Here is a 26410-nt window from a genome sequence, read left to right on the forward strand (position 1 = left end):
CCTAAATACATAACAACACACCAATCCAACTCTCTCTCTCTCTTTTGTTTTGTTTTCGGAGTCGGGTAGGGCATGCCCGGCCGCTCCCCCTCATACAACTCTCTCTCTCTCTCTCTCTCACTCACACACACACACACACACACACACACACACACACTCAGTATTATACACACACTCAAAACTTGTAATCTCTCTCTTTTTGAAAGTATGTTTTATGCATACATTAACCCCCCCCCCCTTTTCTTTCAACATTGTCTTCTTCTTATCCTCTCTTTGCTCTCAACCTCCCCCCTCTCTCTCTCTCTCTCTCTCTAATTCACTTTTGGACATACTTTCTCCGTTCTCTCTTGCTCTACATTGCTCCAAACATTCTGAATTAGTCACTTTCTTTTTATGTTCTCTCTAAAGAAACTCTCTCAACAAAAGTTTTCCTACAAGCTTTCTCTCTCTGGCCAGGGAAGAAGAATCACACAATCAAAAAACACACACATATAAACGCACACACATCTCTCTTTAGAGTCTAGCTAGACACACAAAAACACACATACTTTTCCTTGCAGAGAGGATATTACTGCAACACTCTTTCCCTAGAAAGTATTAACATCAAAACTCTCTCTCTCTCTCTCACACACACACACAAACACACACACACACAAACACACATTTCATTCCACTGTCTCTCTCAACCTCAGCAGCACTAAGGAGGGGGATAGCAGCTGCAGCTACAGGAGTAGCAGGGGCTTTAGCAGTAGGCTGCTCATACTATCCATCTACCTAGAAGCTATTCTTATACTCTCCCTCTCTTCTCCTTCTTCTATTCTCTTGCTGCAGGCACTCATCATTCTCTACCAAATTCCTCCACTTCCACCCTTAATCATTCATTCACTGATCCCTCCCTAATCTCTCTTATATAACTACTTCTCTGTAGCTCACCACTTCTTACACACATACAAACCATGCCCTTCTTAGTGACACACTCTTTGTTTGCATGGATGCAGGTTCAATGGCCCCTAGCTGCTCTTCATCATGAATCCTCCAGCTGGGACATTGCACCCACAAAGGAGCCTGCTGCCTAGGGCCTCTTCTTCTCAAATGTAAACCATATTAACTACCCTTTTTTGTCTTCTTTTGTAATTTAAACCTTTAATGTTTAAAGGTTTCAACTGTTCAATGAGACACATGGTACTCACACCATCTGGTATGCTTCTTCCTCCTCTAGAAATCACTTGCTTTTCCTCAATGATCAAAAGATTGCCCTAAAATCCTAATACCAAAAGAGGGTAGTAAAGTTGATGTTAGTGCCAGGGAGACATTAGAAAGAGGATTCAAAGATCCCCTTTCACTTGTAATGGTGTATGGATGCATGGATGGTGAGGAGCTTAAATAGAAGGTCTGGCACTAGCTTGTGGGCTTATTTTATGTGCCCATAAAATAAGAAATAATGAAAATCTTTCTAAAGTACCAATATTAAATTAAAAACACTTAAAATAGTAAAGGTTTGAATTCTTGGATTAGGTTGTGCACTTTAGCACAGAGAGACACAGAGAGAGTTGTGCCTTGAAGCTTGAATTTTTAAATGAGTGTATGTAGTTTGTATGCCTGCCCTGCTGACTAAAACTGGGTGGTTTTGGTTCTCCTAAAGGCTAGATCTCCTAGCCCTAAAAATGGGTGGTTTTGGTTCTCCGATAGGCCACCACTCTTTTTAACAGAGGGGGTCAAACAGAGCAGTCAACATACAGAGATTACTGCAGAATTCTTAAAAACTGTCATATTTAACCATAAGTAGTTGGAGGCAGAGTCAAAGCCTTCTCATGCCTCAATACTTAAAAGCTAGTTTGTGTTGCTGCTCATGATAAAATAGGGTGGGCACCAATCATTACTATATTAACAAGCTCATTATTCTGCAGCACACCTTATAGCTGGCTGGCTCCATGGGCCATGGAATCTTGTCTCTAATATATGAGGGTTTTTGTGTCTAAAAGTCTCAGCAAATGAATAATTGGTTTCTACAATATTCACATGGCATCTTGCATGTTTTTGGCTAATCTAGTTGGGGTACATCTCTCCTGCTAATTTTTAGGCCTGAGTTTTTGAGACAATGCATTAATTGGCCATAGCTAGCTACCATCATTTGCATGCTTGTATCATATGCTCTTTAAAAGCATTTGCCGAGTCAATTTTTCTTTATTGATGAGAATCCCAGGAAATATCCTAGAACTTTATCTAATGTGCAACAGGAAAGCATTTTTACACAGCTGCACCATCGCCAAATCAGCCCTCATTTATGTCCATGGTATGCAAATTCTTTGCAGAGCCCAACCTTGAAAATGCAGAGCATCTTCGTTCGAATGTCTTCCGCAGCAGAGATCATCAAGAAGGGCAATTCCTGTCCCGGATAACCCAATTGATTTATACAAGCCATGATTGATTGAAGGCAGTGATAGGATGATAGAAGGAAAAACTTTTACTGTCATGATGGCTCAGGGATGAATAAATGATTATAACTAATCCCAGAACTAGTGCCAATCACATGGTTTCATGAGCGCAGAGCAGTATAATACGACGGTGAGATCAAGCCACGACAAGTCAGAATGGGAAAGGTCTCTGGTTGGCCATCATCAGCAACAATCTTATATCCTTCAGCAGGGTACTCCGCTGCAAACACAGCATGTATACTCTCATCATCATCATCATCATCCTACTGGTGGCTCTTTGGAAGACGCAACGCTTCCACGCACTGCCGCAGAGTCCGCATTTGGAAATATGAACCCCTCCATTGATGGTTGTATCATGCAAAGTACGCACCACCATGCTAATGCTGGCCAGGGGGCCAATATGCCGTCCCACCGTAGTAATCAGCTGTTTGGTATATTGCCACCTCTGCACACATCAAACAACAATAACCATAGAAGCTCTGTCAATATTGCTTCAAGGCCACCCCGCCAACCGCGAGGTGGAGAAGAACACATGTATTCAGGAAAGGCAGGGGCAGCACTATCTATGTCAACACCTACCAAAAGCTCTGCTCCCAGACGTGTACGCAATTCTTCCCTTTCGCCTTTGACGGTGCGGCCAACTGGAACAAAAGACAGACACAGCAAAGTGAGAACAGCCAAGGGGCTTCGTGACAGGCGGGTGAGACTGTCAGCCCCGACCGCTATTCAATTTTTTGATGTACAGGACAGGCTTGGATATGATCAACCTAGCAAAGCCGTTGACTGGTTGATCAAAAAGGCAAGGGCTGCCATTGATGAACTTGCTCCAGTAGAGGGAGTGATTGTCGGGGACGAGATTGCTGATAAACCTGTGCATGAACTGAAAATGGGCAAGGACCATCATCTTCATAGGCCCTTTGTGAAGGTCAAAGATGAGGAACAGAACCTGGCCGGAGCTGCTGGGAGTGGAGCACGCGCTGAGTCGCGGGCCAAAGCTAGAGAAAGAGCAAGGGAGAGAGCAAAGGAGAAGACAATCACACCGGTGGCCGGTCTGACTAGCAACACATCAGTAGAGACTGCCTCCACATCTCCTGCTGCTTCTTCGACACCAGCACAACCGTTTACTCCGCCAAATATTCATCTTTTCCCGGAGTTTTATGTGCTTTCTAGCCAGTTTCGACAGCAATTTGATGAGTTGCATCGGCCTGCTGATCTTTCCTCCATGCTTGTGCATTCGTCGGCTCCGCCGCCAGCCCCTCACCTCATTCCTTTCACCTCATCGTTCTATCCGACAAATTCAGCCGCCTCATCATTCATCGTTCCAGGGGATGGGGGTCCACTCCAATACTCTGTTCACACCGCCTACAACAGCAACAACAACAACAATGACGACAACAACAACAACACACCCAACTCACCCAGGGGTACCCTTCAGTCCATTTTTAGTAGTCCTGCAAGTTCCTCCATGCAAGGTCACGTGCAGCCCTTGCCCCCTCTCATGATGATGATGGGGCAAACACAAGCATATGGGGCCACCACACTCAGCTCAATTGTCAGAGAAAGCGGACATGATCACCACGAGACCACATTTCGACAGGGTTCAGCTGAGCTAGGTCGGGTCCCTGATTCACACCATCATTCCCGCATCCCTATGCGCATACGAGGAATGGAGCTGGCTGTATCACAGGCTGAGGAAACCAGGATCACTCCCTCTTCTATGCAAGCAGATTATCAGTAAAAGTCAATGCAGCATGAATGTAAGGCAGTTTATCGTCTGGCCGAACATCAAATGGATCATTGGGCAAAGGGCCCATAGAGGGTATGCAGAGCATTAAGTCAAACCATCATGATCAGCTTATGTTGATACCAATGGAAATGTCTACACACATAAAATGCAATATATTGCTCATGTATGTTGACCAATTGTTGTGCAAAATACATGCAAAGCAGGAATATGGTGAAGTTCGACAACACATCAATGCGAAAGGGCTCAAGCTGATCTCTCTGCTCATGCTGGAGGAACATTGTATTATCAGCAAATTTCTATTTAGGATTTCGAAAACAGTGAAAGCTAATGAAAGATATAACATGCAGGCCATGACTTTAATTCAGGCATGAATTGACTTGGCAACTGCCTTGTCATGCATGCTTCGGATCTATGCATTCTGCAAAATATGGTGAATATTGCTATGGATATACATCAAATTCCATAGCATGAAATGCTGCTCACGAGGAGAATGCAGGATGATCCTATTTTGAGCTTGGTAACCAGATAGTTAAGGATAAAATTCAATATTTTACTCACTTTTGCATCAATTTGTTGCAGAATTACCACTTGAGAATTCACTCTTTTGTTGTGGTGATGAGCTTAATTGCAATTGATTAGCTTACAGAAAACCTTTGCTGATATTTTATTTCTTGTTGATCGATGTGGCCTTGATCAATGCAGGCTAGTTTTTCTGTAATTAAGCTAAACGAATTGATTAAGCTCTGTTGTACATCAATGCAAAGTTGCTGACTGAAAAAATGGAGATTCACATACCATAAGTTGAATGGCTCTTTGGTAGCGATCCCCATGCCATTAATGTGGATAATACGAACTTTAATCTGCTCACATATCCTCTATATTTCTCTGCTCTAATATTGATTGACCCATCTTGGTTTTAACTGTGGATTTCGTTTTTGAGGGAAAGCCCAAGTGTGAAATGGATCTTGATAGTATAATTCTTCGCTCGATAGCTGACATTAATGATCTAATCGTCAGGTAATTAAGGGCATTGAATGCATTAACTGTGTGTGGCCCTAATGAGACTTTCCTGTGTAATTTTGGAGTTTAATTTGAGTTCAAATGATGACTGCTGGGATTCAAACTCATCTATAAGCCACTTCTTTGGAAATATCTGATGAAAAAATTTGGATCTAGAGGAGCCCATCAACGAATTATGTGTAGAATTTTGAGCTGTTTTCTTGTTTTTTTCAACCAGTTTTTCTTCCTATTACCTCAGGTTCTATATTATGGTGTAGGGAATGGTCACTGAGAATGGTCCTTCAGTGACCATTCCCCGAAATAACTGTGACCGCATGGCGAGCGGCGGGGAGGCTGTGAGCCATGGCGGGAGCAGTTATTTCGTGGGAATGGTCACTGAAGGACCATTCCCGGCCGTCAATAGTCCAGGGGAGGGGGGCCGTCAACAAGTGTAGGTGACAGTGATGACAATACAGCTCAAGGCGTAGGTTGCAAGCGACATTCCAGCTGCTGACTTGGCATGCGATGATTGCCTTATCTTGCAGAAAATTCTGGCTGCAGCACTGCAGTGCGTTCCATGGACTGATGTGTCAGCACTGCAGACTGTCCTGGCTTCTAAGGATTCCGGCTGCTGAGTTGGCAGGCATCGGCAGCATGCAGCCTGAAATTACGCATTATAATCGACACCAGATATACGGCTGTGGTGCGCCGCCCCTTGACCCTGGACTTTGACGGGGTAGGGAAAGGACAATCAACGTCCTTTCCCGGCCGTCAAGGTCTTGGGGAGGAGGCCAACCTTCAGCCGCCACCTGGCCGGGTACAGAGCACACTGCAATACAGACGCCATTGCAGGATGGTCTCGGGTGCTGAGTTGTGAGCAAGACTCTCTGTTCCAGGTGCTGAGGTGTCAACTGTTGAAGCTGTTCCGATAGCTGACCTGGAGTGCCAACATTGGTTGTTGGCTACGAATATTACGGCTTTTGATCTGGCAAAGATCCAATAGGTGCAAGAAAAGATTCCGGGATATAAAGCAGGGTGGATGGAGGGCTGAGATTTGCAGCCCTCCTCCCCACGACCTTGACGGTGTAGAGGATGGTCCTTAAACGACCATTCCCCAAAATAATTGTGACCTCATGGCGAGCGGTGGGGTGGCCATGAGCTATGGCGTGAGCAATTATTTCGTGGGAATGGTCATTGAAGGACCATTCCCGGCCGTTAAGAGTCGGGCAAAGGGGGGCTAACATAGTTACAGTGGGGTCGAGGAGCTCTGAGCTCTGCAAAACAGGGAAGCGGTACAGTAGGCACTGCAGCACTGCAGTAGGGCAGCAACCCAAGTGCGGACTGTAGCACTCCAACAAGAAAGCAACACAAATTCTGTGTGCTGACGTGGCGTATGTTCCGTGTGCTAAGCTGGAGAAAATGGATAGGCTTGCATGGCTTAACGTTCTGCATGCTGACGTGTTGCCCATCCAATGGCTGCAGACCCATATTCCGCCAGGTTTGGGACAATGTGTAATTTTGGAGTTTAATATGATTTCAAACGATGACTGCTAGGATTCAAACTCATGTATAAGCCACTTCTCTGGAAATATCTGATGAAAAAATTTGGATCTAGAGGAGCCCATCCAACCAACTTTCTCCTGAAATTATATGTAGAATTTTGCAAATCTGCAAGAATTTTGTGTTGTTTTCTTGTTTTTTAAACCAGTTTTTCTTCGTATTACCTCCGGTTCTATATTATGGTGTAGAGAAGGGTCCTTCAGCGACCTTTCCCCAAAATAATTGTGATCGCATGGCGAACGGCGGGGTGGCCGTGAGTTGGCCGCGAGCCATGGCAGGAGCAATTATTTGGTCATTTCCTGACCGTTAAGAGTCGGACAAAGGGGGGCCAACATAGTTACAGTAGGGTCGAGGAGCTCTGCAACAGCGAAGCGGTATAATAGGCATTGCAGCACTGCAGCAAGGCAGCAACCCGAGTGCAGACTACAACACTGGAATAGGAAAGCAACACAAAGTATGTGTGCTGATGTGGCGTAGGTTCTGTGTGTTGAGCTGGAGAAATGGATAGCCTTGCATGGCTTAATGTTCTGCATGTTGACGTGTTACCCATCCAACGGCTACAGACTCATATTGCAACATGGAATCGACAGTAAACAAAGGAGCAGGATGCGTTGCCCCCTGATGCCTGACCTTCACGGATTTTCAATCGGCTATAGGCTAATTAGTTGAGGCAATCCTTTCTCAAACACTACATCTACACCTGCTTTCCCATCCAACTCTATCAAAATTGCCAAAGTTGATACCTTCTCTACCTCCGCTTGAGGATTCAACGAGGAAATGATGAGGCTATTGTGCTTTTTGCAGATGCATAATTCAAAGTAGATGACACTTAGCCCCGGTCATTCCTCGTGTGAAAACCCTCTTAGGAGCCTTTGCCCTTCGCTCCAAAAGGACCACCTACGGATTCCAAAATTTTAATGACTTTTTTGAAGTCGAGTACACATATTTAGTGCATACTAGATCTCATTTACGGTGTATGTGTATGTTGCTCAATATGAATTGTACTAGCTCTAGATGCCACATCCACTGGCCTACTTAAGGAGCTTGACTTAGGGCACATTCGCATGGAGAGGAGGGCCGGGGTAATGCTATGCTCAGCTGTTTTGTCAGCATTTGCCCAATGAACCCCATCATCCCTCAAGCTCCATTTGCACGCTTGATGAAAGAGATTATGGCCATATTTTTTTATGATGTCGCATGAGTACAAACTGCGGCACCTGGAGATTTACAGGAGGCATCTAAGGATATTATCGTCTCCCCGAGATGAAATCTACATTTAAGCTCACAAAAAACTAGCCTACCAATAAAACTAAACCCTGAGCTAGGATGTATAGTCTCAAGACTCAGGTCCACCGGAGGCGATGTCCATGCATCCTGGATGGTCGCCTACCTGGGACGTGAACCATCCAAAGGAAGAGTGCAATGGTGGCTTCTCCCCACCAAACAATCTCTCATCCATCGACATTTACAAGAGATACATTGGAGACTATTAGCCAATTTTTACTCTCCCTATACCTAACCTCTTTCTCTCTTTCTATCTCTCCCTCTGTCTCTTTCTCTCATTCTCTCTCTATCTTTACCTCTCTCTATCTCTACCTCTTTCTCTCTCCCTCTTTCTCACTCTCTTTCTCTCGATATATCCCTCTCTCTCTCTCTCTCTCTCTCTCTCTCTCTACTTGCACTAAAGGGGCACAAGCAACAGAGGACACATTGCTATCAAGTGCGTGAACACCTCTTTACAATGGTGCCCAGTACTCGCGCTCCGAGCATTGTTGGAGTCTTCAACTTGCAAGAAAAATTACAATTGGAGCAATACAAGTGTAGATGCACTTCTTGGGTAACTTCTATCTATGGGTTTTTGAAAATTTCACTCTCTTGTTGCCCCTCGTTGCATTTGTACCTTTTTTTTTGTGTTGTAGCATGATGGGAAAAATGCTTCCTAAAGATCACCACATGCCTTCGAATCATCATCGACAAGCAAGGTTGAATGATGTCACCGCACTTGGCATGGAGTATGAGCACATCCATGTATGTGTCAATGATTGCATACTATACCACAACGAACATGTACATGCTACATGCTACATCATGTCCCGTGTATGGAGAAGCACGCTACAAGATCGGTGTGAGAGGGGCTCAGATACACCGCAGGGTATGGAGACATGATGTACATGTTACATCATGTCTCGTGTATGGAGAAGTATGTAATGGAAATGGCCTATGAACTTTGAGAGTAGCGGAATTAGGAAACTAGGTGAAGCACTTTTGTGAGATTACTTTCTGAGCATAGCGACTGAACTTAATTGATTGTAGCAACATAAACATGGTACTTAGTTAACTTGGCATGAACAAAACTTTTGCAAGAGAGAGAGTTTAGAGAACATGACAATAGTTGAGGCCCGGATTCATACGGAGCTGGTCCCCCCTCCAATTGGCATTTGTATTATAGTTTCTCCCATCAAGAGAGACTTGGAACAATGCAATCTTTGTGTTCCTTGTGACCTAGGTGATGCAATGAAGATGGAAAGATTCATGCATCACAAACATAACATAAACTTTGTAGAAAACATTAACTATCCCAAGCCTCAGTCTCAAGGCCTCAAACACCTTCGAAGGTGGAGAGAGCTAGCGGGGAATGAGGATAGGGAAGAGGAAGAAGAAACATTTCATAGGAGAAAGAAATAGTTCCTCACTTATCATCACTCTGCTTGCTAGCATACATAATAGCATAGTAATGAAGATGGAGAAGATGGCAAGCTTAAGCATTGGAGCATGGCTCTTGGTTGGATTTGCATTCCATAGCCAAGAGTGTTGGTGTAGGCTCTCGCTTCTCACAAGCTTGGAGAAGGAGGTGGAGTTTCTCAACTTTCACCAAGTGAGAATTGTTCCACAAAATGAGTGTGTGTGGTGTATATCCCCTTAGCACCCCCCTTGCTTGCTTGGGGTGAGTTGCAACTTTTCCACATGCTGCAAGCTCATTGGACCCCTCTCCCCCTAGCCAATCACATGTAGCATGCAGTCAAGTACATGGGTAGTCTTTTGACAAGTGTCCTCCTTACCCCTTAGAGAGAGAGAGAGAGAGCTTGAAAATATCTAGATATTTGTTGGATGGAACTAGAAGCTCATTGGACCCCTCACCAATAGCATTCAAGCACACCATGTGGTTAAGCTTAGTGAGAGTTTGACATGTGTCCCATGTGCCCTTTTAGAAAAGGGGCGCACTTTGGGTGAGTGGAAGGTTGGGTCAAAGATTCCCCTAACTTTGGGACTTTCATGCATGGGAAGCTTCTCAAGCAACTTCCTCATTAAGTTTGTAGGGTATCTTTTTTACTCAAGCACCTTACCTTCCATGCATAGGAAGCTTCTCAAGCACCTTCCTCATTAAGTATGTAGGGTCTCTTTTTGACTCAAGCACCTTACCCCCCATTCATAGGAAGCTTCTCAAGCACCTTCCTCATTAAGTATGTAGGGTCTCTTTTTGACTCAAGCACCTTACCCCCCATGCATAGGAAGCTTCTCAAGCACCTTCCTCATTAAGTATGACAAGTACCTCAAGTACCTTAGTCATCAAGCATGACAAGCACCTTAGGTGGAGTTCCCATCGCCTAAGGTCAAAGGAAAGTTTAGGTCGGGTTCCCACCTCAAGCTTAGCCCTAGCTTGCCTAAGGTCAAAGGTAAGTTTAGGTCGGGTTCCTACCTCAAGCTCAACCCTAGCCTAAGTTCAAAGGACTTTTAACACTAACCATTGGAGGTCTTTAATGAAGCTAACCCTAAGGTCTTTTAAGCTCCATTAGATGCACCTTGTTCTTTGATAGACTACCTTCTTCTGGACCCCTATTGGGATGTAACCATCTCTCCTCTTGGTCCCCTTTTGAGGTAAGTCCAGAAGCACTTATTGCACATTGCTCTTTGATAGACCATCTCCTTTTGGACCCCTTTTGAGATGCAACCATCTCTCCTTTTGGTCCCCTGTTGAGATAGGTCTAGAAGCACATGTCTCTATTCTAACTCTTGTTCCCGTTTAGTCTTCCACATTAAATGATCAGTTTAATATGAGAAAATCATTTGGTAAAGTTAGATATTAGATTTTATGACATTACCTCTCTCTTGAAATCATAGTCGTCCTCGACTATGAGGTAAAAGAGATAAAGCCATAGTCATTAGTAAATTTTTCTTAATGGGTAGAGGATCCCTTTTTACCCTGCGACATCATTCCAAGATGGATGACTAATCCATTTGGTGCTTGGGAGACATAGCTGCCGCTAGCATGTCTGCTCTTTAGTCCATTTCATCCTCCCAAGTAGAGTGATGCATTCTACATGGTGTTTGAGAGACGTTGTCATCACAAACATGATTCTTAGTATGCATACTACTTAAATTTGTGCACAATAAAAAGAGAACTAGTCTTATAAGACAAAAATATGTTTCATTTAAAATGCATTTTCATATGCTTACTCTAGTGCAACATTGTAAGCATTAACAAGGTTCATATTATCCTTAAGCTAGATTCCTTGCATCCACTTAGCATCTTTAAAAGGATAATTCTTTAACTTAATAAGATATCGTCAGATAATCTTACCGTTTCTTAATACCTTGTCTTCATGTCATAGGATGGACTTAGATTGAAAACTTCTTCTTGATCTTCGATTTTTGGAGGGTCTGCAACTATTGCTTCTTTTGATGGCGCTCCTTTGTAAGACTTATGTAGGTTCCATGGAAAACATTGTGCATGAGCCAATGGTTGGGTAACTTCAATTGATAAGCCATCTCATTGGCTGACTTAAGAATTTTAAGGACCACATTATCTTTTTGCTAGTTTAGCTTCATACTCTTGGTGGTCCGTAGGACTCTTGCCCGTAGTATGCCTTGGATGAGCCTTGAGAAAATTTAGCAAGACCCAATCATGTTTTCTAAAGGCTAAGGCTCTTCTATGCTTATTAGCAGTAGCCCTTTTTGCCTTTGCTTTGAGATGGATATAACCTCTTTAATCTTTGGAAAAGATTCTTGTGATTCTCGGCTATATTCATCAGCAGCAATGAAGATCTTCCCATGTACTTTAAGTAGTAAGGGACTTTTGGATCTTCCCTTTTTAACCTTGAAAGGTGTTTTCCCCATAGAGTATGTACAATGTCATTGTATGCATACTCCATAAGAGGTCGCTACTTCTCTCATTGAGAATGTTGATCCACTTCCATGACATAGGCTTTTAGTAGATCAAGAATTGTTAGATTAGTTATTTCACTTTGGCCATCCATTTGTGGATGATAGACCAAAAAAAAAATTTAATCTACTTCCTAGATTCTCCATTAGAAAATTTTGGAGGTCATTTGGAGGGCCTTATTGAAGAGAGAGAAAAGAAGGCGCAGCCAATGAGCTGCAACCTTATGTAACGTAGAAATACATGGAAAACAACACAAAAATGAAAGAAAACATTTTAAAATATTGAGTTTTGTCCCATTTTCCTAAGGTAACTTCCTGGTGTCACAAAGTAGGGCCCACTACTAGTAGCCGTCAAGTTCATGACACCTGACTACTGATTGATAGCTAGCTCTCTCCCTTCATTAAAAGATATCCACTACCTTTATGAAAGGCTTTCAAACCTCATTCTCCCTCCATTTTACCTATGGCTTCGTCTTCTACCCGCCCAAGAAGTTCTAGAGGTTGCTCTACACTGTCCCCAACTAGCCTCAGCATTAGTGTGCCAAGAAGACCATGTAGTAGCATAAGCACTATCTCAATCTCAAACTCTCTCACTACAGATAATAGGTGGCAAGAGCAGAGGATAAGCAAAGGTTCTTGGGTTCTTATGCAGCCAAGAAGGAGAAAAAGCTCGAAAGCAACAAACATATTTTGTTCTGCATGGAAAGCAAGAGTTATGGATTTCAAAGTCGAGGTTGGTAAGAAGACTGTGAAAGAAGTCTTTGTTCAACATGTTTTCACTCACTCTGATGTGATTGCTAATGGCGGCGATGTCTCCATGGTGCATAATCCACGGTGCAAATGTAAATTAATTATTTAGCACTCCTCTATAAATGTTATCTTAAGTTCAAATGTGAATCTGTGTTTTTCTTCTCTTATCACAGGTATATTATTAGATTATACAGATGTTTGTATTTATTTCTATTCTATTACATTCACATATGTTTATCCTTCTTCATATGAAGAATGGAGCCACTGGAGTGCATTATAGGTCTCATCTCTGTGGCTAATGCTCATATTGGAGTCTTGCAATATGTTGGCAGAACTAGCAAAAGCCTGGCAGACGAGGGTATTTTCTTCTATGACCATTTCTACCAACTCAATCAAAGGAATCAGAGAGGAGTGTTGGTGAAGGTTCCACTACCAACCAACTGGAACTCCGTGGATTGACCCGTTCCCGAGACAACAATGAGTGAGGCATTGAGGAGCAGGCTCTATAGGGATGTTCAGAGGTGTCTCCGAAACTCTGTACCCACTAAATTGGTGAAACTTGCAAATTTTTGTCCTATTGGTCTCTTTGTTGAGTTATTTCATACCTGCAAAGTACATGTTGCTAAAACAATGCTGCTCTGCAAATCATTCGATTCCCTCTTGTGTGATAAGCTTCTTGATCGAGGGTGGTATGTAAAAGGAACATATGGCACATGTTGCAAGATTGCTCTTGACACTTTCATTGTCAAGTATATGCTTGCGACACATACATTAATAATCTCCTTTTGGTACAAGGTTACTGTGTGCCTATGGATCAAGAGGCAGCAAGTTTGGCAACCAATGCTGTCATAGACGTGGAAGTGGTGGACAAAGACCTAAATCTTGTGACAGTAATTACAATAAGGTAGCAATGCAATCTTTTGCAACTTCAACATGACATAGTGGAGGAGACTGCCGACATTGACTCCGTAAACTTTTATTTCTTGCTGGATGGACGAAGAGTAATGCAATGAAGGGTGAATCAATTTTTTTGTGGAGATCTTTCTTGCCGTATTTAAATTGTGCCCATGTAATCAGCCCTGAATGGCTTCAAGAAAATGTAACATTTTTGACTAGTTTAATCTTAATATAAAGTGTTTGCTCAAGGCTCTGGCTCTCTCTCTCTCTCTCTCTCTCTCTCTCTCTCTCTCTCTGAGTATTCGAAACACATAGACAGGTAGACAGTATCAATTTAAGGTATAATCAATGAATTACTAAGTACATTTGTAAGTACAAATTCCAATGTGCTCAATGGGCTTAAGTACACTGCTTGCAGGTATGCAACCAAAATGTCCTCTAGGTAAAAATCGTGAAGATGCCCTTCAAATGAAAGTGGGGATATAGTAGTGCCGGATTTTGATTGAGTAAACCTTTATGTGGTGTGTCATCAATCAACAAAGTGTTGAAAGCATCATAAGTCACATTGATCTGTTCAAAGGTCTTGTAGAAAAGTGGTACATTAGCTTTAGTTGGGTGGAAATGTCCCGCAATGGTATTACAATTTCTTTGAGTATACACAATATAAAAAGCCGCTATCTCTCAATTTCAGCCAAATTACAAACTATGGAAACAAGGGGATTCAGGATATGGGCCTGCATTGAAGACCAGATAGCAACCCTAAACCTTGGAATCAAAAAATTCAAAAATTTCTTTATGCCTGGTTGAATTAATACTTTGACATTTCCCAAGCGGAAACTACGTAAATTGGAGAACTCTGTATGTACACTGTATGGTTGTCGTAGCAGTAACAATCCATTGAGATCCAAGATAATCAGTCTCTACAGTCATTGTGTGCATACATATAAGTAGTTAGAAACAAAAAAGCATATATTATTTAAGTACAATGGATATTACCAGAACAACCATATCTACTTGAAGCAAGAGTCCATACTGGTCATTTCGGATGTTGAATTTCGTTGTTGAGTGTCGATGTTTCCTTGTGTATTGCCAAGGGTATCCACCTCTTGTGGTTGTGCAGTACATGAATCTTGTGTTTCCATGGCCGAATGGTTAACCTGTTTTGTTGTCTGTTCCTAGCCTTGATTTGCAATATTGGCCTCCTCCTCTGCTTGGCCTAGAACCTCTATTGCATTCTTCGTCTCTAAGGAGCATTTTACATCTGCATTTTCACGGGCTTGGTCTACTTCACATTGCTCAACCCCAACTTTGGATTCAGCCGCTCCAACTGCAAAGCTTACCGGTGTCTTTTTCTCTAATATGGGGTCAGTTTGAGGAATTTGGTTTAGGGTGTTGGAAATTGGCCTGACTTCCTCTTCACCGGTCATTGTTAAAGCTATAATATGGTCGTTGACAAAACTGTCTTCTGCATCTAAAATTCTTGGGGTTGAAAGAGATAGTAGATGTTGAATCATTGAAGCGCGGTACTTTGTAAATATTCCAATGTATAATTTTCTAGAGAATTATGCAAAATTAGGTTAACTTGTGGTCAATACTTTAATTAATAATAGCACTAATGTTGGTCCATACCATAGCAAGGAAATACCTTTGACATAAATGGATTCAGAGTAAAAAAACTCTAGAGCATATACTCTGCATGGAGAAGACATCTCCAACCACAGGAATTTGGATCTGTTTGATTAGGCACTTTGATAGCTTTAAAGGTGGACTTGTACAGTTCATGATTTCCACAGAGTTTTCCATAGACATGAAGTAATCTTTTTACACATCTGTGAACAGTGAACGTTATTTATTATTAACAATATTCAGGTCATGAACCATACCCCAAATAAACACTAAAGGTTTTATCAACACTTACACTTTTATCTTTGAATCTGTTGCTTGTATGGAGTTGATAGTCCATACCACTTGTTTGTCCAATTCTATGCATACAAGGCTCCAATGATTATTTGATTCGTATGGCAACACCAGTGTTGTCACCTGGAGCATTGGACAGTGGACGAACCATCTCTCCAATGTGCCATGAGGGGTGTTCTTTATTCGGAGTGGCACAGATTTGTGGATCTAACATATAAATTTCATTTTGGGTTTCTTGAGGGAGCTGGCTCTTTATTAAGCTACAATCACAAACAAGGATTTAATTAGAGGCCAAGTATCAACAAAGAAAGATCTTAAAGGTAGAGATGAGCACTTACTTGAGGCATACATAAACAATAGAGTTGGTAATTTGTGCATTTGGATCTTTCAATATCCCAATATCAACAGAGTCGAGTGCTAATTGCCTACTACCATCAGCAAGGGGAATGCTTGCTAACAGTCCCTCTGTCATGGAATGTAAAACATCATTGTTTCTTTCATTTAGCTCTGTGGCATTAGGGGAATTTTGAGGTCACTTTTGTGCCCTGTAAGAATATGTAGAGAGAGAATATATACTTTATTTTAAAAATAGTGAAATGTTTGTAAAAAGGTGAGTTTGCGTCCTTTTTACCTCCACCGAAACATGTCATTGTCAAATCTTTCTAGGATCTTTCGTATTCTAAAAAATACTCCCTCCAAAAACGAAAACGTCAGTTCTGGCCCAAAATTCAAAATTTCCAAAAGCTGAAACAAACCTTTTCTGTGTCGTCTTCTTCCTCGTATCTGCACAGCTTTTTCCAATAGTACTATCTCTAACAAATACTGTTAACAGACTTCCATGAGGAAGAGAAGAAGCTTATACCATCTACACATTGAGCTAAATGAAGAATATTGTCCAGTGCGCAAGAGAAACAAATGTGCAGAGGTGTCCTCGTCCATATTTGAAGCAATGCCGCAAGATCAAAAAAATCACATTGATCTCTGGACTGATGGAAGATTGTATCCAGTGGACCCAATGACAAAGAGCACTCCCCCATTCTCAAATTGTTCATCTTTGATAAAATTTGTGGGTGATGGTCAAAGAGGGTTGCTGGGTTATACACAGAGTCTTGCGGCAGAGAGAGATATTCTTAAGTTAGAAGATCATTTGACCAAACAAATGATAAATACTCTTAAACAACAACTTGAGGAATGTAAAAAGAGCAACGAAAAGCTACAAACTCAGCTCAAACAAGCTAGAAGCAAGAATACAATGTTAGGAAACAGACAAAGAGAAAAGAAGTTAAAGAACATTGAAGCCTTGAGACGTGGTGGAGGAGGTTGCAGCAGGAGAATCAGAGCAGCAAGGTATTGTTATTTTATATGATTCTGCTTATGTTAGGTTGTTAATCTTTTTGTTAGGTTGTTATGCTTATTTTATATGATTCTGCTTATGTTAGGTTGTTAATCTTTTTGTTAAGTTGTATTGTGATTCTGCTCCACATTATTATGCTTATGTTATTGTTATTATGCTATTGTTCTTTATTAAATGATTAATGTTCAGTTAACTTTAATTTAGTTTGTTTATTTTGTTGGTGTCATTTGGACAATAATCAGTTAATTTTGTACCTTTTGATTTAGGACTTTGCTACAACCAAACTCTGCATCAAACATGGAAATGACAGCTAAACATTATTGTGATGTTTTACCTCTCAAGGTTGCCAAAAAGATTTTCACAGAGAAGAAGTTTAAAAAGGCAAAGGAGCAGTGCATTGAGGGATTTTTGCAGAGCTCTTGCTTGGACAAGGAGGATGTGCAATATACTATGGATAAGGTAGGCATTAGCAGAGATGGTTATAGCAAGCTGTTCAGAAATATGAAGTCAAGGTTAAAGCAATGTAAGGTCAGGTCCTCTTTGCTTCCAAAGCCATCCATTGTGTAGCAGGCAAGGAAAAAGATCAATGAGAGGATAATGGAGATGTTGGGTGAGCCTCACCACATTCATGGTACCTATCATGGTAAAAAGAGGGATCTTCAATTTGACGAGTTCAATAATATTTTCCTTGACTTGAAGACACTTCAGAAGGAAATGATCAGATTCTATGAGCTGGAGCATACAGAAGCAAATGGTGTTGTCAGTTTTGTGATAAAGCTTGATGAATGTGAGATTGTTAAGAACAAAAAAATTGAGAGGATTTCCATAACTTTAATGAACAGAGCATTGAAACCGAAGGATACCAAGTACTTCAGCGTGCAATCGGAGAAGAATGTCTGGTGGCTAGGTGCTTTTGAAGTAGAGAGTGAAGACTTTGATGTTCTGGATTGGGTTTTCCATCAAACAACAATACCCGAAGTCATTAATGCACAAGAATTAGGGGAAGAGCTTGAAGTTGAAGGGTTTGGAAGTTACAGGGTGGAATGGCACATGGGAGGAGACCTTAAAACCCTTAAATGTATGTACAATGTCTCCAAAGGAGCTATGGCAAAGAGCCCTTGTCTGTATTGTATGGCATCAGCAAAAGAATGTAATCCTGCAAATTGGAACAAAGCACCCAATAGGCATACTCAAGATCCAAACTTCAAAGCAGTTTTAAATATTCCACTTGCTAATGTCCACATATGCACTCTGCATGCTCTTTGCAGAATTGTGGAGAAAATTGTACATCTCTATGTGGGGTTTGCCTGGAAGTTACAGCCAAAAGCAGCTAGAGATGCTGCAATCAAATGTATTGAAACGGTTTTATCAGAAATTGGCCTTCACAGTGGTAAGGTTAAGATTGAAACAGACCTGAAGAGGTCTTCAAATGGAAACAATGTGCCTAGAAAGGTATCTGTTGGTGGTGTGAAGGCCAGAGCTTTCCTAGGGTTTCATGGCAAACTAGGAAATGTAAATGCCAAGAAGGGTTCATCCAATGTGAAGTATAACCACTGGAAAGCTCTCCACAATGCCATCAAAGATCATGGTCTTGAAGGTACATCAAGAAACAAAAAGGCAGAGGTATGGGAATCACTAGACAAAGTATTTTCCTACTGTGATAAGACATCCTGGGGAAAAAATGATATGCCAAATTTCAAGAAAGTGCTCAATAACTTCAGAAGTGCAATGAAAGATGCTTGGGATCAGGAATTCACACATTACATGGTAAGTTTTTTATTCCTTTTTAATATGTACATACTTTTAGTTTGGAAGCATATGATTAATCTCATACTTACTAATTATTGACACACTTTTACTTTGCCAGCATATAATTTACAATCACACTCCCTGGTTTGTAAAGAGATGGGGCTCCCTGTCCATATGGTCTACACAAGGCATGGAGAAATCCCATTATCAAGCAAGAACCAAGTTTTTCAAGCATACAAGACATGGAGGAGGTGCAGTGAAGGCAAACAGCTTGCTTGAGGTTTTCCAATGGTTCTATAGACAAATATGGCATAGAACCAGATCAAAAATGACAAAGAAAGCACTACTGAACTCAGATTTAGCAAATGCCTTACACAGGAACAAGCAGAAAAGACAAAATTCATATAATAGTTCATCTGCAAATGAAAAATTCTTACAATGGCTAGCTACAAGAGAGAGACAAGGTAGAAAGTGGACCAAAGTACAGGTATGAGCAAAGTCAGTCTTTTGATGAAGGTACATCAACTTCACCCCTAAACTTCAGAAACTTCTGCTTATTGTAGCCTATCATTTGTCTCTTGAGGTCCCCAGAGTGGGCAAGCACATAGGATGCCATTGTTGCAAAATAACCAGCTCTAGAACCAGTAAGGCCAGGGGAGAATCCAAAAATTCTGATGGCTTCCTCCTTTTCCACCAATATTAACTTCTCTAACCCTGGAGGAAGCTGATATGAACCAGCAACCTTTGTAAGTGCTTTAATTGCAAGCATTGGCAGCAATGGTTTTCTTGTAAACTTGTTATGGAATATAATGACAGTCTCTTTGTTGAGCTTCCCAATAAAGTGTCCCAAGCTCTGGTTCCTTCCTAAATTTAAGGGTCTGGAACCCTTCCCCCTGCCAAGGAATTTGTCTGTGTCCAGTATTTCAATCTACAAAAATATGTCTTGGTTAATTGTTCAGCACATTAATAAGACAGGGCAAAATGGTCATTAACATACCTTAGGAGACTCATCCTCCTCAAACAAGGCAGGTTCCCATATATCAATGGATCTAGTTGGCCTTACTTCATAATCTCTGGTCTTTTCCTCTCCCATATGCTCTATTTTAAGCCTTTTCTGGATCTCATTGAACTCCTCTTCAGAAGGTACACCCTGTTGCTCATATCTCAGAACAATGTCCTGCACATGCTTTCCAACACTTGAGCTGTCAATAAAATTTTCTGCCTCTGTGTCCAAGACTGCTAAGGGGCAAGGTGAGTAATCAATAAATCCTATGTCATTAGATCCCCACTCAGCCAAAACTGCCAAAGCATAATCTTCCCTTAGATAAAAAAGATGCTGAATGTCATTCAGCAAAACATATTCCTTTTTGTTAACTTTGTATGTGGGAAATGTTGCTGTGCAATGCAAAGGATCAACATCTTCATCCTCAATGTCAACATTCTCCACTTTAGTGATGTTTTCTGCTTTAAATTTTGCAATGTCCAGCATCTCAGTGCTTTGTAGCTTCTCTTCCTCTTCATGGAACTCCATCTCTATCTCCTCTTTCTCCTGGTCCTCCTCAGCCTGGGAAATCTGCTTTGGAATCTCTTTGCCCTCTGGTGTTGGGAGTAGACTGAAGAAAATGATAAGTCCAAGGTCATAATCTACCAACTGGCAATGCATATTACCATGAAATTTGCAAGGCTTTATGATCTTTTGCCAGTCTGGATGAAGGCTTGACCACTTCTTTGCAATACCTGTCCTTGACAAGCTACCTGCTTTGCATATATCAACAAAATGAACAAGATTGTCAAGCCTGTGATCTCTGATCAATTCTATATATATCTCTTTCAAGTCACTAATTTGTGTAGAGAAGCCATCCACAAGTGCTTGAAGATCAAAGGCAGCATTAAAAATCTGTTTGACACTTTGAAATCTTGTAAGTTCATTAAATTTGTAAAGAAAAGACATGAGCCTATCATCAGCGGTCTCTTGTATATCCTCTGTATCCATTATGACAATCCACAAATGCTCAGCTGAAAAAGAGAAAAGAGAAGTCTATCAAGACATTAACCACCCTTCTTTATATCAAGTCTACAAACAAATTAAAAGCATAAAATTGTCAAGCAAATTAGGTGCACAAATTAAGCGCAAGCAAAAAAGAATTACATAAAATTGTGACATGCTATGTTTGTCACTTGCTATGCGAACTTTGAGAAGTTAAGAGAAACTCGTCACTCACTAACAACGCGCACAGAGTGACACTTGGTACGCGATTTCCTATTGCTAGGAAGAGGTTGACGTCCACCAAAATCGCGCACGGGTGTCGCGGTGTGTTGCTTGGAGGGTTGGAGGCTTAAATTCGAAGCCTTGTGAATGACAATAAGCGAATCAACGGGTTGGGTAGGTTCCTTTTATGGGCAAAAACGCCGCCTCGGGAAGTGTGCAAATCCGTTGCCGCCTCGAAGTTTGGTCCAACGGCTAGTTTTTATGCGCCTAGGGACTTGCGCCATGCACCCTATATAAACATCCTCAGAGCCCAAACTAAGCGCATTTTGAAGGAGGTTTTGAAGGAGGTCCACAACCCAAAACTTCGAGCGCTTTGAGCGTCACACCGTGCGCGATATTCGTAAGTGAGAAGACTTTGCCTCCTTTGTCATTTCGCGTACCGAGTTTCAAAGCAATGTGTTCCACTATGTCCACATATGTGATCATGTTTAGGATGTGTACCGCAATGTGTGCCATTATTTTCACCATGCGTACAATATGTGTCTCAAGATGTTTAAGAGGTTTTCACCGCTTGGGATTCCCGTCACCCCGTGCGCGAATTTGGTAAGTGGGAGGACTGTGCTCCCTTCGAAATTTCGCGTACGAAGTGTCACCGTATCTGTGTAATGCTCCGTCACATCGTGCGCGATCACCGTTAGTGTTAGGACATTGGTCCCTTTGTGATTTCGCGTACGGGGTGTCATCGCAATGTGTTCCACTATGTACGGAAATGTGTGCCACTAAATATACATTTTGAAGGAGGTTTTGAAAGAGGAAACTTCGAGCGCTTTGACCGTCACACCGTGCGCGATATTCGTAAGTGAGAAGACTTTGCCTCCTTTGTCATTTCGCTTACCGAGTTTTCAAGCAATGTGTTCCACTATGTCCACATATGTGATCATGTTTACGATGTGTACCGCATGTGTGCCATTATTTTCACCATGCGTACAATATGTGTCTCAAGATGTTTAAGAGGTTATCACCGCTTGGGACTCCCGTCACCCCGTGCGCGAATTTGGTAAGTGGGAGGACTGTGCTCCCTTCGCAATTTCGCGTACGAAGTGTCACCGTATCTGTGTAATGCTCCATCACCCCGTGCGCGACCACCGTTAGTGTGAGGACATTGGTCCCTTTGTGATTTCGCCTACGGGGTGTCACCGCAATGTGTTCCACTATGTACGGAAATGTGTACCACTAAATATACATCGTTTACTTTTTTTTACTAATGTTTGTTGTGTAACAATCATTCCTATCCCTTTTGAAGATGGCAAGGACCAAGAAGACTGCAAGGAAGGTTGATAAGCCGGTTGATAAGCCTCTATCCGAAGATGAAGAAGAAGCTCAGCCTAGAAAAGCTTTAGCTGGTACTTCAAAACCAAAGGAGAGCACATCTCAGAGGAAGGACCCTAAACCAAGTACACCTGACCCTCAACCAAGCAAAAGAAAGACTACACATCAGAGGAAAGCTTTCAAGCCAGTGCAGCTTAAGCCTCTCCTTACAAAGAGAAAGTTCAAGCAGGGGGTCAAATGTCTAAGAGAGATAAGGAAGGCCATAAAGGCCATCAATCTTGCAATTCCCAAACTGCCCTTCCAAAGACTATGCAGACAAGTTGTAGAGGAGTACAAGATTGACATGAGGTGGACTAGAACTGCATTAGCATGTATCCAAGAGGCTTCTGAGGACTTTATGATTGAGCTTTTCCAAGATGCCTATATCTGTGCAGCTCATGCCCATAGGGTTACTTTGATGGACAAAGACATGATCACCCTCAGGAGGCTGAGATACAGGTTTTCAAGAATGTTGGAGCCTGTCCTTATGCATGATATTAAGGCCTTTAATATTCTCAACATTCCTCCATGGAGGAAGCCCAAGGAGCCTGAAGTAGGAGTAGTTGATATTACTGAAGAAGAGGAAAAGGAAAGGAAAAAGAGAGCAAAGGAAGACAAGGAAATTGCAAAGAGAAAGGAGCTTGACCTGTTGGAACCTCAACTAGTGCCCCTCTTGAGGAGTGTCAATCCTACTGGTTTTGTTGTCGCTCTATTCAGTGAGGAGGATCCTAGGGAGGATTACAATTCACTTGACTCTGAGACCTTGGAAATTCTCAAGGACTGGACCAAGGAGATCAATTCTCCACTCCTTATCACATGCCTCACGTTGTTTTTGTTTTCCTATGTATTTTTGTTTATAGCAAGAACTCTTTATATAAAAATATCTTGTACCAGGTTAATGATGCATACATATGAGCTAGACCTTCAAAAAAAGGTGGAATTTTTAGACCCTTCTATCTCCCACTTTCTCAGGATAGAGACAAATATTAGAGAGCTCACAAAGTGGTTGATTCATGTGGACTTGGAAATCTGTGAAATTTTCTTGATTCCTTATCATGAGAGGTAAGTTTCCTACCTACACCTTGTGAAGAGAATTTACTAATTCATGTTAGAAGGCTAACTGAGGCTTGTTTTTATAGCTCACATTGGAGTTTAATTGCAATTGATATTGTGAAAAGAAAATGCTACTTTGTCAATTCTCTTGCTGGAGTACATGGTCAAGCAAAATTGTAAGTATAGTAGCAGACACATTTTGTAAACCACAAGCAGAACCTCAAGCACATACTTTTAATAAAGAATTTTGGACAGTGTTGCTACAAGATTTATAGAGACACTGGAGAATTGTCCACCCATGCCAAAGATGCTGACTGAAATCCAATTTTCAGTTGTGAAGGTTGGAATTCTTTATGCTTTGTTCACTTCAATGGATTATCCTCAAATATTTTTTCCCATAAATACATGTAATGAGTTGCAGGTTCCAATCCAGCCTGAAAGCCATTCATGTGGATGGAGGGTAGTGACAAATGCCAAGCTCCTCTTGGACTTCATATACTGCAATGACAATCAGAATATAGAAGTATAGCATATTTCATATTTGCTAGCTGTATTTTTTCTCATTTTATTGTTCCTAAAACTTGCTTTCTATTGCCTTGTATAGATCAACAGAGAGTGCTATAGTGAGAACCATGTATGGTTGACAAGAGCAAAGATTATCAAGTATATGATTGAAGCAAATGGACGACTGCAAGAGGTATTTAAAGATGATGATGTTGAAGAGCTAGAAAAGGCAAAGGGGAAAGCAAAACTAGAAAAGGCAAAGGGGAAAGCAAAACTAGAAGAGGCAAAGGGGAAAGCAAAGCTAGAAAAGGCAAAGGGAAGTGAAGAGGAAGAAGAGAGTGGTGAGCAGGAAAAGGCAAGTGAAGAGATGGATGATAAGAGAAAGAGGAAGCAACCCTCAAGCCCTCCTGCCAAAGAGCCCACAAGAAAATCTCCCAGGACAAAAGAGCCCACTGCAAAAGCACCAACCCCTAGGGACAGGAAAACTCCTGGCAGAAAACTATTCTAGCTTTTTGTAGCCCACTTGTATCAAGCTTCCCACTTGTATCCAATTGTCTATTCTATAGCCCTTTGTATCAAGCTTGTATCAAGCTTTTTGTATCAAGCTTGTATCAAGTTTTTTGCAGCCCACTTGTATCAAGCTTCCCACTTGTATCTAATTGTAGCCCACTTGTATCAAGCTTCCCACTTGTATCAAGCTTCCCACTTGTATCCAATTGTCTATTCTATAGCCCACTTGTATCCAATTGTCTATTATATAGCCCACTTGTATCCAATTGTCTATGTAATTGCAAATATTTGAAATTGAATACATTTTGATCACCTTGTTTTAAGACTCTGTTACAAAATCAAATCATTGATGTTTGGAAAAGTTGCATTTCAATAACAAAATAAAGATCCTTTTAGATCTTTATTTCAATAAGATCCTTGCAGGTCATGTGATACAAAACAAGATCCTTGCAGGTCATGTGATACAAAACAAGATCCTTGCAGGTCATGTGTTACAAAATTGCCTTAAAGGATGTTCAAGGCACCAAATGTACAATGCCATCCAAGATGTCCTTGCACTGTAGCCTCTTTTCATTCCTTTTTGATACCTACAAAAACAGCCCAAGTTAAATAAAGAACCAATAAGAGAACAAGAGACTTTTAGGGATAACAGTTACCTTTCCACCATTTATTTGAAAGCAGAATGTTGTGGGCAGTTCAATTTCATCATTTTGCAGGTCCAATCTCAATTGATGTAAGCTACACATGCCTCTTATCTTTACAATTGACAGATGCTCATTGTTTACCCATATATCAATGTCTTCTATTGGGCTGTCAATGAAGTCCTCCATGTCTTGATCAAGTGGAGTTAGCTGACCACCAACATAGTGCCATCTTCTGTAATAAAATGACATAATGAAGTTTTGTGTCCCTATCATGTATTTGCAAGCAATTGAGCCAGCTTGCACATTACAAGTGATTCCATTCACTGTTTTGGTGTTCCAACCCTCATCCACAAATTCAAGTACATTTGCTGAGTCTAAAGTCTTCACTGAAAACATTGTTCTAGATTTTCTGACTTCAGCATTAGAGAAGAAGTCTACAAAAACTGTAATGGGCATGAATATAGAAATTCTACTCTGTTTGCTTTCAAACACTTTTGAATCTCACAAAACAGTTTGCACCTGTAGCCCTCACTTGTATTTGAGCTAGGGAGTGACCATTCTCCACTTTTGAAATCAGGCAAGTTTAGCTTAGTTGTGGCTCCAAGTTCTCCAGTCCTTCTAGGTGGAACATAATAATGGTCAAAGAAGAATATTCCATTCTCTGCCAATGAACCCTTAGTCCTTCCCTTGTATATTTCTTCACCAATTGATCCATGACACACATCCAGAATATTTATAACACATTCTACTGGCTGCCACTCCATAATGTTTGAAGGATACAAATCTGTACAACAAATAACCTTATACAACATGCATTACAAATAAGAATTTAAGTTAAGAGACTTACAGTTTGGTCTATGTAATGGCAAAGCAGAACTCTCTGAGTTAATATGCAGATCTTTATGCATGTACACATGCTGCACCAGCACCTCTTTGATTGATTTTTTGTTGTCGCCAAAGCTGAAATCTTTAACAATGCCCTTCCATCCCGCCAAGAAAGAGTTTTTGGTGGAAGACTTTATTCTCTTGTTCTGTTGCATCAGTATCCACGTTCCTTTGTGTATAGTTATTGGAATCCATTCTCCATTTTGATCAGTCGTGTTGTAAGTGACAATGGCTTCAATGGAAGTTCTTGGTCGTTTTGATCGTGATGAAGATTCCATGGTGAAAAAATAAATGAGCAGAGAAGTCTAGTCTGAGTTCAAGAGAAGAATAAGCAGAATGTGCAAAAAACGGTTCAAATCTGGAAAAGATCATGAGATAGAATCCAAACGTTGTTTTATGATGACGACGTGCAAAATGAAAACAATATAATATGAGAAGTACGTCTTTCTAAAAGCGACAGTTATTGAATGCCTTTGCACTTTTACTTATTTACATTGCTATTTACCAGCTCAAAGTTGCGGTAAAGATAGAATATTTGCTTTTTTTGTGAGTTTTCAAAAATAGAGGTTCCGTAACGGAAGCTCTTCAACCATTGGTTGAGACCACTCTCTCTCTACACGCTAAAAGGCACAAAAATGACCTCAAAATTCCCCTAATGTAACTTGCCCA

At 41.3% G+C, this 26410-nt stretch overlaps 1 protein-coding gene across 4 annotated transcripts; it reads left to right on the top strand.

The window, feature by feature from the left end:
• The first annotated feature begins 575 nt into the window (after nt 1-575).
• On the top strand, nt 576-4922 carry LOC147463068 (uncharacterized). 4 transcript variants are annotated; one of them, XM_086487026.1, is made up of 3 exons: nt 576-594; nt 999-1094; nt 2313-4922. In XM_086487026.1, the coding sequence occupies exon 3, from the start codon at nt 2539-2541 to the stop codon at nt 4171-4173; it is 1635 nt and encodes a 544-aa protein (XP_086343152.1). In that variant the 5' UTR covers nt 576-594; nt 999-1094; nt 2313-2538; the 3' UTR covers nt 4174-4922. The 4 variants fall into 4 exon arrangements, with proteins under 4 accessions (XP_086343152.1, XP_086343160.1, XP_086343145.1 ...); XM_086487034.1 differs by having other exon boundaries at nt 577-594; nt 2238-4922; XM_086487019.1 differs by lacking the exon at nt 576-594 and adding an exon at nt 601-748 and having other exon boundaries at nt 2238-4922.
• The last annotated feature ends 21488 nt before the right edge of the window (nt 4923-26410 follow it).

This window comes from Adiantum capillus-veneris, chromosome 2 (assembly GCF_014529385.1).
Source record: "Adiantum capillus-veneris isolate H3 chromosome 2, ASM1452938v2, whole genome shotgun sequence".
Lineage (NCBI taxonomy): Eukaryota > Viridiplantae > Streptophyta > Polypodiopsida > Polypodiales > Pteridaceae > Adiantum > Adiantum capillus-veneris.